This window comes from Mytilus trossulus, chromosome 7 (assembly GCF_036588685.1).
Source record: "Mytilus trossulus isolate FHL-02 chromosome 7, PNRI_Mtr1.1.1.hap1, whole genome shotgun sequence".
In the NCBI taxonomy this organism is placed as follows: domain Eukaryota; kingdom Metazoa; phylum Mollusca; class Bivalvia; order Mytilida; family Mytilidae; genus Mytilus; species Mytilus trossulus.
The window spans coordinates 79,893,649-79,908,946 of NC_086379.1; the positions used below are offsets into that span (position 1 = coordinate 79,893,649).

At 30.9% G+C, this 15,298-nt stretch overlaps 1 protein-coding gene across 5 annotated transcripts in view; it reads right to left on the reverse strand.

The window, feature by feature from the left end:
- Positions 1 to 2,420: 2,420 nt before the first annotated feature.
- Positions 2,421 to 15,298, reverse strand: part of LOC134725940 (short-chain dehydrogenase/reductase family 42E member 1-like) — an 82,175-nt gene continuing 69,297 nt past the window's right edge. For all 5 annotated transcript variants that reach the window (XM_063590242.1, XM_063590243.1, XM_063590246.1 and 2 more), the window contains exons 7-11: positions 9,605 to 9,739; positions 7,448 to 7,513; positions 6,568 to 6,631; positions 3,054 to 3,127; positions 2,421 to 2,661 (exon numbers count right to left, since the gene is read on the reverse strand). In XM_063590242.1, coding sequence (XP_063446312.1) covers positions 2,431 to 2,661; positions 3,054 to 3,127; positions 6,568 to 6,631; positions 7,448 to 7,513; positions 9,605 to 9,739 — 570 coding nt within the window. In that variant the 3' untranslated portion in view covers positions 2,421 to 2,430. The remainder of the gene's footprint in view (positions 2,662 to 3,053; positions 3,128 to 6,567; positions 6,632 to 7,447; positions 7,514 to 9,604; positions 9,740 to 15,298) is intronic.

Consider the following 15,298-nt stretch of genomic DNA (forward strand, 5'->3'; position numbering starts at 1 on the left):
ACATGTACTGTAGCATCATTCATACACTAGGTTTAACCGTACATGTACTGTAGCATCATACATACACTAGGTTTAAAATAGCATGTCCGGACACAGTATACACTAGGTTTAACCATACATGTACTGTAGCATCATTCATACACTAGGTTTAACCGTACATGTACTGTAGCATCATTCATACACTAGGTTTAACCGTACATGTACTGTAGCATCATTCATACACTAGGTTTAACCGTACATGTACTATAGCATCATTCATACACTAGGTTTAACCGTACATGTAGCATTATGCATACACTAGGTTTATCCGTACTTGGATTGTAGCATCATGCATATAGTAGGTTTAACTGTACATGTACTTTACCATCATACATAACCTATAGCATCATAACATTAGGTTTAATGTACATGTATTGACACATTATACACTAGGTTCAACCGTTTATGTACTGTAGCATCATACATACACTAGGTTTAACCGTATATGTACTGTAGCATCATTCATACACTAGGTTCAACCGTAAGGGTAAGCAGATCCTGCTGTAACCTTTGATGTACTGTAAAAGTATTCACACTCTCAGTGTAACCCCACTTGTACTGTAGAAGTAGCCTCCACTACTCAATACTCAAGATACAGATTACCTGATGTGCAGTTAGCCCCTTCAGAAGCAAAATCACCAGAAAACACTATCACTAATCGCGCAAGTTAGTTTGTAATTTTTTATCTGATCTTGTAGGAAATCATAAAATCTCTTGGTCAAGTATTTTTATTGATGATGCTCTTTAATTTTTGGTTAATTGGTTATTGTTATGCAAGTCATTTACGAGATCAGGTTCTTCAGCTTTCCCTGAGTATGCCAACAAATGTCTTCCATTAAATATGCAACACATGTCTTTTATAACATGAAAGTTCAAGGTTAGATGAACCTGCTGGATGGACATACACACCTTAAATCATTCCATACACAAAATATAGTTGACCTACAGCTGATATATGCAGTAAGAAATGGACCTAATCACAAAATTTAAAATTGACCAAAGAACCATAAAAATGAGGTAAAGCTCAGATAGTATGTATTGAACTACAAAACTTAAATATCCTGATAATGCACATGCAAGATTTTAAGCATTCTGGTGTATATAGCTGTTAGGTTGTGTTGTCTATCCTGGATGACTGATACATGAAATGAGGTCAAGATCAAGGTAAAGTCAAACATGTCTGATGGACATCATACCTTGTCATGAAGCTTTATACCAAATAAATTTTTCCTATATCTCATGAAAAAAAGAAAATAAGCTGATGACAAAACTAATTTTCAGACCAGTCCATTCACCACAAAGAATGAAAGTTTGATGTTAAACCTCATTTAACTCACCACTTATGTGTGTGTCTATTCCGTGGCAGCAAATAAACTCAATATAGATATCAGGACAAAATTTTGTATATACTCCAGACGCGCGTTTCGACTACAAAAGACTATTATGTGACGTTCAAATCCCAAAAAGTTTAAAAGACAATTATTAAAGTATCAAGTTGAAGAGCATTAAGGACCAATTGTTCTGTTGAACTAACCAGTATACTGTACACTGACAATGATTGTTAAGAATATACCTTGATGTAGTGTATTTGTTATTTCCTAATCTGTTATTGTGGTACAGTGGTAGATCTACTTTTGACTCACATCAAAAGACATGATAAATTTTTCATAAAACTGATACTTTTCCACTTTGTGAGTCGACCACCATTGTGCTGATATTTGGTATTATATTGTATATATTTATTGCAAATCAAATATTATAAGTCTAATTTCAGTTCTTTGGTTCTTGTTTAACGATAACAACTGATTTCAGTATAATTTACATAAATATCCTTGCATACAGAGCATACAATTTTTATTAAAGTTAATAAATGTTTATTTCACATTTAGTATTATTATTTTTTTTTTACGTAAACTGTTTTGTTATAAATTTAAACATTAATTTTCTCAATTGAACTGTTTCGTATTTTCATGTCTGGACCTTTCATAGCTGACCATGTGGGATGAGTTTTTCTCAAAATTGAAGGCAGCACTGTTGCCTACAATTACTTATATCCACGTCCTTTGAACTTTGGTGGATAGTTGTCAATCATACCACATCTCCTTATCTTTATATACATATTATAAGGTCTGCTGTAATGACAACATCAACCAAGACTATTTGTTCTGTAATTTTAGTTATTTCTTAGAGGCTTGTGATTGGTCAGTCACATAATCTAAACACTTTTTTTTTGGAGGGAGGAAGGAGACAAATATAGTGTTGTTGATGATTATTTTTAATTAAACATAAACAAAATTTTGTTTCTAGTTTGATGATTTTTATTGCAATTGCCCTACTACATCAACCTATCGAATTAAATAAAATTATAAGACAAATTAATGCATAGTTCAACTATTTTACTGATGGTAAAAATGACATTATTAAACATACAAATATACAAAATAAAATAACATTCCATATAAAATCATAAAAAGGACTTTTTTCTTTTCTTATTTTATGATGTCCTGAATCTAAATAAAATTTGAGAACCTCTGATATATCATTCTGTTTTGTTGGATTGTAGCCCAGGTGTTTCCTGGCTTTCTCTATGCTGAAATAATGTGTCACTCCAGTCTTGAACACCTGAAAAAAGAATATTTCTTTAAAAAATATCAGATAAAGTTACCACTTTTTTTGGGTTGAAAATACTTTGAAGGCCAAGTTGTATGTATATGGGTAGGTGGCAGGCTTATATCTACCTATACAGATTATTGCAGTTTAAAACCATTAGAAAGCAAGTTTAAATTACACTAGACTCATTTGAAAGAATAACATCTTAGTAAACTATGGAGATGGTGTAATTTGGGTTTTGTTGGAACTCACACCTTCCTGTAATGTTTTATGTGTAGTATATCTAAAACTAGAATGTACAGAAGTTTTTTTTTGGAGAAGTTTTTAAATTTGTGAAACTTCATTTTCTTGCAGTAGAATCAGAAAACAAGAAAGAATTGACAAGAAAGGGAAGTTCCACTTACTTCAGTCCTGGTGAGCAAAGGTTGGAAATTATAAGCTCTGGCTACAAAGTAATGGATCCATTCTGTAAGGAAAGCTGCAATTGGAAAAACACAGTCATCTGGTTATTTTATATAAATGTCTTTTAAAATGAATAAATTGTGATACATGTATTAAAATGATTAAGTAATGTTACTTGGTCATGGTGAGATCTTTTCAGTTTTCGATTATGCATTTTATGAAAAAAATTGGTCATGGTTTTCTCAACATTAATATTTGTATAAAATTATATGCTTGATCATACTACTAATAGAAAAAGTGATGACTCTCAAAACATGACTATTTAGAATCCAATATATCATATCATCTCCGATATCCATCTATTTCATTACAAATCACAAATTTCTCCTTACACATTCATAATTCCATTTTAATCAGCTTTACACCTTTCCCCAGAAAAATCGTTATTTTTAATTAATATAAATTTGAAAATATTATATAAGATATGCCAGTCCAAACATGATATGGACAGAATTGTATTCACTTGAGAAATTTACACAATGTACAACTCCGAGTTTAACTAAATTGAATTAATATTTGTTCCCATGTGTCAAAGAAAACATTGATTTTTAACACGTCCAAGGATAGACAACTCATAATGACATGAAACACATACTTCACTTGTAACATAATCAATACAGCTAACATGAGGGTCTCGAAGCCAGTGGTAGTTTTGAAACCATTCCATAGGGACAATTTAACTGAAAATCAGCTTCAACTTTCCTGTTTTTTTACCTAATTAGGTCATACCAAAAAATTCATATATGTATATATAACAAATACATACAAAAATCCAACTGGGTTTTTTAAAAAAAGATCCCTTAGTGAAGCCCAACATAGTTTGAAATATCTAATATTTTTTAATCCCTTCTCCCACTCCCAAAATGATCCACCATATAAGATTTTCCCTTGAAAAATGAAAGAACAGAGCTCAATTGTCCCCTGCGTTGAACATATTTTATCTATGCATGGTACAAGGGCAATAACTAAAAATAGCATTTTTTTTATTCTTTAATACTTTTTATTTATATCTTAGAGAAATGAAGGCTTCATACCAACTTCAATGTTTTTCCATTATAATTCATATCTCCAAAGGAGGATAATCCATTAAAATATATGATCAAAACTTATTTTTGAAAGTACATGTATCTATAATATTGCTGATATAAACCTATGGTATAAGTTTCAAAACTTCTGGCAAGAATTGCACACATTAGAGGGCTTTATATATGTTGTGTACAAGTAATCATTTTGTACAAATTATAATTTGTACGGAAAAAAGCTGTTACACACAGTTTTTTTTTATTGCACTATCAGATATAAATGGCATTCATATATCAATTACATTTTCTGTCACCATCTGGGATTTTTTGTATTATTGTAAGTGGTCATTGAATAAAATAACTGCAGTGTGTATCAAGACTTCTTTTTGTAAAAAAAAATCCGTGTACATGTGTCAAATTTTGCTCAAATTGTTATTTGTACAAGCACTTTTTGTATAAATTACAATTCGTACAAAGTCAAAATACATATGATTTGTACAAATCATAATTTATCCAAAATGATAACTTGTACACAACATATATAATCAATATTTGCAAGGACATAACTCTTTTAAAAATAATTGATCAGCACTTAATTTTGAAGTCATAGAGATTGATGATATAAACCTATAATGTAAATTTTCTAAATATCTGACAAGAATTGGACACATTGCGGCACTCATAAGACAATTTTCGATTGAACTCAAGACATTGCTGATATAAACCTATGATATAAAATCTGGAAAGAATTGTATGTGTGAGAAAGCTCACAAGAACAGTCAATGAACCATGATTGAAGGTCAGGGCAAAACAATCGCTATAGAAATGAGAGGTGCCAAAGCTAATACTACTGCTTACCAAATATCATTGACTTTTCATAAGTCGTTGCCCTTAAACAAACTGAGTACACAGTATACATATGCTTACCAAATATCATTGACTTTTCATAAGTCATTGCCCTTAAACAAACTGAGTACACAGTATACATATGCTTACCAAATATCATTGACTTTTCATAAGTCGTTGCCCTTAAACAAACTGAGTACACAGTATACATATGCTTACCAAATATCATTGACTTTTCATAAGTCGTTGCCCTTAAACAAACTGAGTACACAGTATACATATGCTTACCAAATACCATTGACTTTTAATAAGTTTTTGCCCTTAAACAAACTGAGTACACAGTATACATATGCTTACCAAATACCATTGACTTTTAATAAGTTTTTGCCCTTAAACAAACTGAGTACACAGTATACATAGGCTTACCAAATACCATTGAATTAAAATAAGTGGTTTATCTTAAACTAACCTAATCACAAACTAATACATGTACTTTAAGCACATGTTTCAAAGTCAATAGACCATGACTGAGTTGTAATGACCAGGTATTCTCCATGGAAACCAGATAAACTAATGCTTATACAACTGCATACCAAATATCATTGAGATACCATTAGTGGTTCCCCATAAACTGACCTAATCACTAGTCAATAGACCTTGACTGAGGGGTCAAGCCAAGTAATCTCCATGGTAATAAGATGTGCCAATGCTAATACAACCATATACAAAACATTGTTGGCCTACCACTAGTGGTTCACCATAAACTAGTCCTTATCACAAACTAATAGATTGTTAACACTGAGGAGACAGAAACATCATACATATGTCTCTCTTTTTGACTCCACCAAGGCGAGACAAAATAAAGAGTTCTGAAGAGCCTAATTTCTTAAAAAAAAGCTCTTAATATGCAATTTCTTTTCACTTTTATTGTAATCAGTAATTTTTACAAACTTGTTAATCTTATCTATCTATCCTTTGTTTTGTTTTCTCTTTACAAATAATTGTTTCATTAAAATATCCTATATGTTGAATGGCAATTATAGTGATTTGAATTCTATGTAGATCTTATCATACTCATCATTTTTGGTGATCACAAAATTACAAAATATCGGCAAAACTTGGTATTTCAAAATATCTTACTTTGCTAATCATTTTTAATTTTTACAGTTAACCTTATAGTTATCTATTGTTATTTCACAGATAATTGCATAATGCCATAGACATCAAATATCAACCTAAGACAGAAAAAGATGATGAAGTATAACAACCAAGCTAGCTTTACTGAACTGGAAAATAATCAATTAAAAAAAAAAAGCAATACTTGAAAAAAGCAAAAAAGGGCATGTAGAATACAAGCCAGATGTATTTCTTGAAAGGGTTTTAAGTAGAACAATTAGGTTTCATTATATCAAAAAAAGATGATGATGGAAATAGTTGTTTGATTAAATACAATGAAATATTATTGTTCAATATACTAAACTCAATAGGAAAAGAAAGGTAACTCTAACTGCACCAAAGTGTGATATTAAATATCTTCTGAGTTGTCTTTCTTAGAACCAATTATTAAGTGATGTTTGGATGTACCTACCTATGAAGTATACTACTGATACAGGCAATGTCATTTTGGGCATTTTGTATCCTAATCCCTCAAACTGAAGAAAGAAAAAAAAGACATTAAGTTTGTGTCACAATTATAAATATTTTGTCCATTAAATTGAAAATAACAAAGTATAAAGTATTCAAAATACAGCAATACCAGACGTATAAAGCATTCAAAATACAGATTTACCAAAAGTATAAAGCATTCAAAATACAGCAATACCAAAAGTATAAAGTATTCAAAATACAGCAATACCAAAAGTATAAAGTATTAAAAATACAGCAATACCAAAAGTATAAAGTATTCAAAATACAGCAATACTTAAAGTATAAAAGTATTCAAAATAAATCAACACCAGTGTTTATACTAAACACACAAGGTTTAAATAGTTTTATGAATTTAGTAAAGTAATGAATTCCCAAAACAATATCAATATTTATAAAATTTGCTGTTATGACTTTTTTATAAATATTTTACAAGGTTGTAAATCAAGCTCGGTGATATTTCTCATAGACAACAATTATACTAATTTGAATTTAATAATAATAAAAAATGGGTATAAATATACAATGATCATGTCAATAATGTCATAACTAAAAACAAAATCAGTATATTATTGTAGACAAATACAAACTATTCATAACAACTCTAACATTATTTTGAAAGTATTAAAAGAATTTTACAATTTTTGCTATTCTTACGACCAACTAATGGTGTTTCCGGTTCTATCATACCTCATCATTTGATTTAGCAAGATATTATTGTGAATGAATTCTAGAATAAACAAACAAAACGATGAATTCAAGTTATATTAAAAATTTGACATATAAATGTTAGTAAAAGTAATATTTTCATAACACTGACTTACTAATGGTCTGAAAAATTCAAAAGTATTAACTGGAGCACCATCAGAGAGAAAATATGCTTGTCCTTTCTGAAAATAAAGAATAAATACTTTAGACAAGGCATATAAAAATGATCTCTTCAATTTTTATAAAATTTCTGTTGTAACTAAGACATAGGAAGCTATGTTTTGACATTGATAAAAGATATACATAACTTTATAGAGATACAAGTATTGGTAATCAGAAAAAATCTTTAAATTTGGAAATAAATCTTCTAAATGAACACAAAAGATGTTTCGATAAAAAATAAAATTGAAAAGTACAATATTGTAAAACATGTTGTTCATTGGTCAAAATTCTATTATGACGTAAAATTTTCTTGCTTCCCCTGAAATTCCCATTGTGACATTATAAAAAGATGATGTCACACAGAATTTACACATTTTTGTAAATCATTCTAATTTAAGTAAGATGAAATTTGCCTGCATATCGTCTAAAAATCAGCAGAGAAACAGATTCCACCGCACTAACTTGTGTAATATGATATTTATCCACTCTTGACAGTTAAATTTAAAAAAAAAATAAACACTCCGGGAGCCTTGTATTTTAAAATTTAGAATTGTCGCAATTGAAATATTATTGAATCACACATTGTGCAGTGGTAGAATCTATATTTATTTAACTTCACACACATAATGGCACATCAGTACAATCTAAGATTTCAAGTTCATCAGCAATAATTTCTAACTAAATATGATTTTAAAAGTAAAGTAACTTTTAATCTAATCAAATTTATGTATATAACCAATAATCTAATCAAAATAATTTATATAACCAATAATTTAATCAGAATATATATTCAACATCTGCAGATAGTTTTCACATTCCATTACCTAAAAGCTTAACTGAAATGTTGAAAAATTGTAATATATATAATTCTTGTCAATAGGCAACTGCTTGAACACCATGTGATTAATTGCAAAGTAGAAACAGCTATACATATTCTGTCTGTAGATATCTAGTACTCACAGCTAAACATAACTTGTCAGTTGACAAAATGCTTGACCACCATGTGAATGATTGCATAGTATATTCTGTCTGTAGAAAACTCTTGACCATAAATTATGTGAGCGATTACAAAGAAATCAAAGCTTAACATAACTTGTCTGTAGACAATGCTTGACCATCATGTGAAAAATTACATAGAACATACAGCTATACATTTCAAGTCAGTATACAATGCTTGACCCCAATATTTACAATTACAATGTACCAACAACTAAACATATCCTTCTGTAGACAATGTTTGACCACTATATGTATAGGTTATTGGGTTTTCTACACAAATATCATGAGCATGGTAAAACATTACCCTCAAGCCACAATTATTGGAAAGAGAGCGCCAGGAACAAGCAAAAAAGCTTCCCATTATTTTAGGCAGCATATATTTTATGATATCTTAAAGAAGACAAGAGTGCACATTCTAAATGCTTTAGTAAAAATGGTTTATTTTATGTTGATAGTCCTCAAAGTTTTATTACATTTTCACATAAATCTTCAACATTTATTTCAATACGGTCAAGGTAAGATAAACCAAGCCAGACAGACATTACAATAATTTCATACACCAAATATAGTTGACCTATTGCCTAAAGCATACAAGAAACAGACTCAACATTAACCAATGAACCTTGAAAATGATGATGTGAAGGTCATATGAACCTTGAAAATGATGTGAAGGTCATATGAACCTTGACAGACCGAAAAGAACATCCTACAATCATTCCATTCATCAAATATATTTGACCTGTTTTGTTGTATCTTAGAAAATGACTGAACTTCTAAAACACTGAAAAATGAACCTAGAAAATGAGATAAAGGGCAGATGAATCATACCAGATAGACATGCACACCTTACAATCATTCCATGCACAAAATAAAGTTGACCTACTGCTCAAAGTATCTGAGAAACAGACCTTATGAGTAATCATGTAATTTTTACCTTGATCACTTATCCATGTATTGAGGTCAAGGTCAGATAAAACTAGTTTGACATTCATGAAGACCTTGCAAGGAATTAATATACCAAATGAAGTAATTGTATTATTCATAAGAATTGAGAAATTTTGAAAACAAAAAGCAATAACTAATCACAATATATAAGAATACAAAGTACTCACAGCTATGCATTCTCTGTCTGCAGACAGTGCTTGACCAGCCAGTATATGTCCCTGAACCAAATTATCTACATGTAGAAAGTCCTGTAAAGTTCCACCTCCATATGTCATTATCATAAGACCTTGTTCCACATAACCCTGCAAAAAAAAGAGGAGAAAATAAAGAATTTTTTATTTTAGTTCAACAGCATTTAAAATTGAATGTCTTTTATAACAATAAACAAGAGGCTGTCACAATGACAGCAAACCGGATTTATTAAAATTTAATTGTGTCCTGCCAATATCACAAGAACCATAACTGATGATCGTTGAAAGTGAACATTGACAAAATCACACTTGACCTCCATTTTGTCATCAGTAACAACATATCAAAATTTGAAAAGCTTTGATTGAACAGTTCATGAGAAAATGCACAGACACGACTGGAAAAGCCATTTTTCAATCTTTCAAGAACCATAACTCCTGAACGGTAAATCACCATTATTAAACTTGACCGGTTGAACGGTTCATGAGTAAATGCATGGACAACATTTGGTTGCCGCCCGCCAGACTACCTGACCACCCGGTTGCCCCCGTACATCCCCAAATCAATAACCAGTCACTTTTGTTGCTGGGCCATAAAAAACTGATACCTGATAATTCTGATACAAGGAATATTTGTTCAAACATCATGTCAAGCCTCTCACATTATACCAAAAACTGATTTTACAAAAGAGTCACATATCATATTCAAAGTGAACTCATACAGTTTGACAATAGAATAAAGTAATAAACAATAGCAAATCTGGAAAGAAAGATTTGATTTTATGTTTACTCCTCAAAGTTAACTAAATTGAGCAAAAATCTTTAAAAACTAAGAAGCACATGAAAAATATCATAATATTGTCATACCTAACACTGCATCTTACAGCTCTAAAATACTTTATTGTTTTGGAAAGATTTGTGCATGTTTGTTTTTCATTGCCTCCTATCACCAGCATTGTATGAGAAAACAAGTCAATTAACAGATACAAACACAATGGCCTAATAATCAAAAAGAGGTTTTTTTCTGCTAGGGGCCAAATTGTACTACCATTTAAGGTAAGAGTATATCACTCGTCACTTAGTTTAATTAAAATGCTGTCCTTTTCATTGTTGTTTCATATTTATTTTACACAATAATTTTAATAATTTCGACATTTTTTTCATTTTTCTATCAGCTGAAAAAAATAATTATCAATTATAAACTAAAATAATCTAAATTAATTGTACTAAAAATCCTCAAATATATAAACCAAACTATATTTGATTAGTATAAACTCAGACTATCTAACATTTTGCTGTCAGCAAAATTTAAACACAATTTGCAGATTATAAAAAATCTTTTGGGATGAAAATTTAGGATTAAACTTTGTAGATGTCAGTTATCATTACACATTTGATCTATCACCTATACAATAGTTTTTAAATGAAACAAGTCTTCTTGATCATCCCTAGGTTTTTTTTTTATTAAAAAGTAACAAAAAGATTATTATATTATACTAAGGAGTGTACTAATGTTGGAAGTTTTCCTATCAAGTAAACAAAGCCTCCAGGTTCCCGTTTCCATTTAATTTTCCAAATCAATAACAAGTTTTACTCAATATATCAAAATTCTGTAAAAAATGCAATTCTGCAAATCAGTCTGTCAATCATACATTGATAATATTTGCATATTTAGAAAGTTAGAATTTGTATGATATAAAATCATACCGAATATTATTGGAAGAGACTACATATAATGAAGTTCACATAGTATGTGCACTTCTGAATTAAACTAGAGGCTCTTTATAAGATCCTCTGTTGCTCACCTTGGTCTATGTGCATATTAAACAAAGGAAACAGATAGATTCATGACAAAATTGTGTTTTGGTGATGGTGATGTGTTTGTAGATCATATTTTACTGATCATTCTTGCTACTTACAATTTTCTCTATCTGTAATGAACTTGTTCTTTAATTACAGAGGAAAACATTTTGTAAAAACTTACCAAAATTTACCAATTTAAATTAATGAAAATTGTTAAAAATTTACTGAAAAAGGCAATAACTCCTTCATGGGTCAACTGACCATTTTGGTCATGTTGACTTATTTGTAGATCTTAATTTGCTTAACATTATTGCTGTTTACAGGTTATCTCTATCTATAATAGTATTCAAGATTATAACCAAAAACTGCTAAATTTCTTTAAAAATTACCAATTGGGGGGCAGCAACCCAACAACCAGTTGTCCAATTCATTTGAAAATTTCAGGGCAGATAGATATTTACTAGATAAACAAGTTTAACCTTGTAACATTTGCTTTAAATGCTTTGGTTTCAGAGTTATAAGCCAAAATCTACATTTTACCCCTATGATCTTTTAGCCATGACGGCCATCTTGGTTGGTTGGCCAGGTCACTGCACACATTTTTTAAACAATGATTGTGGCTAAATTTGGTTAAATTTGGTCCAGTAGTTTCAGAGAAAAACATTTTGTAAAAACTTACCAAAATTTACAAAAAAATGGTAAAAAATGACTATAAAGGGCAATAACTCCTTAATGAACATTATTGCTGTTTACAGTTTATCTCTATCTATAATAATTTTCAAGATAATAACCGAAAACGGACAAAATTTCCTTAAAATTACTAATTCAGGGGCAGCAACCCAACAACCCATTGTCGATTCATCTGAAAATTTCAGGGCAGATAGATCTTGACTCAATCACAATGTCAGATTTGTTGTAAATGCTTCAAATGGTTTCAGAGTTATAAGCCAAAATATACATTTTACCCCTATGTTCTATTTTTAGCCATGGCGGCCATCTTGGTTGGTTTGGCGGGTCACACAACACAATTTTTAACTAGATACCCCAATGATGATTGTGGCCAAGTTTGGTTTAATTTGGCCCAGTAGTTTCAGAGGAGAAGATTTTTGTAAAAGTTAACGACGATGGACAAAGGACGCCAAGTGATGAGAAAATCTCACTCTGACCTTTGGGCCAGGTGAGCTAAAAATGACTTTTCTGCACAAATTTTGATTTATTTTTAGTAACTTTGAGGTATTGACCTCAAAATGAAAAGGGATGTTCCTCTCACCATTTGTGACATATATACAAATTTCACATGTTGTATTTGATAACACATTCAGTATTAACTTTACTGCAAAAAAAGTCAGTCTATCTGTAGTAAATAAGATCATCATGACCTTTGACCTGGTGACCTCTAAATTAAAATGGATCTTTCTCTCATTATATGTGACTAATTTATAAATATAAGTCTTGCAATCCAACATAAAAATTTTGAGTAAATGAAACTAAAATGACTGACGTCTCATTTCCTGATATGCTGACCCCTCAGTTTTTTAAGTCACACCTGTCATGACAAATTGGTTGTTTGGTAGATTGGCATACAAATTTGATTCTGGTATCCCTCTTGATCATTCACACTTACTTTGGTAGAAATTGTTTCAGTAGTTTCAAACTAGAGGCTCTAAAGAGCCTGTGTCGCTCACCTTGGTATATGTGAATATTAAACAAAGGAAGCAGATGAATTCATGACAAAATTGTGTTTTGTTGATGGTGATGTGTTTTTAAATCTTACTTTACTAAACAGTCTTGCTGCTTACAATTATCTCTATCTATAATGAAATTGGCCCAGTAGTATCAGTGGAAATGTTAATTAAAAATTTACAAATTTTATGAAAATTGTTAAAAATTGACTATAAAGGACAATAACTCCTTAGGGGGTCAATTGACCATTTTGGTCATGTTGACTTATTTATAGATCCTACTTTGCTGAACATTATTGCTGTTTACAGTTTATCTTTATCTATAATAATATTCAAGATGATAACCAAAAACAGCAAAATTTCCTTAAAATTACCGATTCACGGGCAGCAACCCAACAACTGGTTGTCAGATTCATCTTCCAATTACAGGGCAGATAGATATTGATCTGATAAACAAATTCACCCCAAGTCAGATTGCTCTAAATGCTTTGGTTTTGAGTTATAAGCCAAAAACTGCATTTTACCCCTATGTTCTATTTTTAGCCTTTGTGGCCATCTTGGTTGGTTGACCTGGTCACGCCACACATTTTTAAAACGAGATACCCCAAAGATGATTGTTGCCAAGTTTGGATTAATTTGGCCCAGTAGTTTCAGAGGAGAAGATTTTTGTAAAGATAACTAAGATTTACGAAAAAATGGTGAAAAATTGACTATAAAGGGCAATAACTCCTAAACGGGTCAACTGACCATTTCGGTCATGTTGACTTATTTATAGATAATACTTTGTTGAACATTATTGCTGTTTACAGTTTATCTCTATCTATAATAATATTCAAGATAAAAACCAAAAACAGCAAAATTTCCTTAAAATTACCAATTCAGGAGCAGCAACCCAACAACCAATTGACTGATTCATCTGAAAATTTCAGGGCAGATAGATCTTGACCTGATAAACATTTTTATCTCATGTCAAATTTCCTCAAAAGGTTTTGGTTTTTGAGTTATAAGCCAAAAACTGCATTTTACCCCTATGTTCTATTTTTAGCCGTGGCGGCCATCTTGGTTGGTTGACCAGGTCACGCCACACATTTTTAAAACTAGATACCCCAAAGATGATTGTGGCCAAGTTTGGATTAGCTTGGCCCAGTAGTTTCAGAGGAGAAGATTTTTGTAAAAGATTACTTTAATTTACGAAAAATGGTTAAAAATTTACTATAAAGTGCAATAACTCCTAAACGGGTCAACTGACCATTTTGGTCATGTTGAATTATTTGTAGATCTTACTTTGCTGAACATTATTGCTGTTTACAGTTTATCTCTATCTATAATAATATTCAAGATAAAAACCAAAAACAGCAAAATTTCCTTAAAATTACCAATTCAGGGGCAGCAACCCAACAACCGATTGACCGATTCATCTGAAAATTTCAGGGCAGATAGATCTTGACCTGATAAACATATTTACCCCATGTCAGATTTGCTCTAAATGCTTTGGTTTTTGAGTTATAAGCCAAAAACTGCATTTTACCCTTATGTTCTATTTTTAGCCCTGGCGGCCATCTTGGTTGGTTGACCGGGTCACGCCACACATTTTTTGAACTAGATACCCCAATGATGATTGTGGCCAAGTTTGGTTTGATTTGGCCCAGTAGTTTCAGAGGAGAAGATTTTTGTAAAAGTTAACAACGACGACGGACGACGGACGCAAAGTGATGGGAAAAGCTCACTTGGCCCTTCGGGCCAGGTGAGCTAAAAATAAGATCTTTGAAAAAGTTCATGAAATGCAGAAAATGGATGTTAAAGAGTGGTAAAAGCTGACCTAGACAAAAGGTGGTCTAAAATAATGCATAAATGCCAGACAAGTAATCTGATAGGCTAGGATCTCTAACTTTATTTCTAAAAATCTTATTTGTAATTATAACACTTCATTCATTATTTAATGACATCAATATGACAGCTTCATTATAAAGGGGAAATTGGAGATTATTTTGGTTGACAGAGAAATTGAGTACCTGATATAAAAACTATTGTTTAATACTTTAATTCTATTGTCTGAGAAAGCATGCATGTTAAGAAACAGCTAAATTACTAACAACAGTCAACTCAAGAGTATAACATTGAAGCGTTTTGTAAGTTTTTAGTCCATTTTCTCAAATATTCAATAACTGATTTATAGTGTTCAATTATA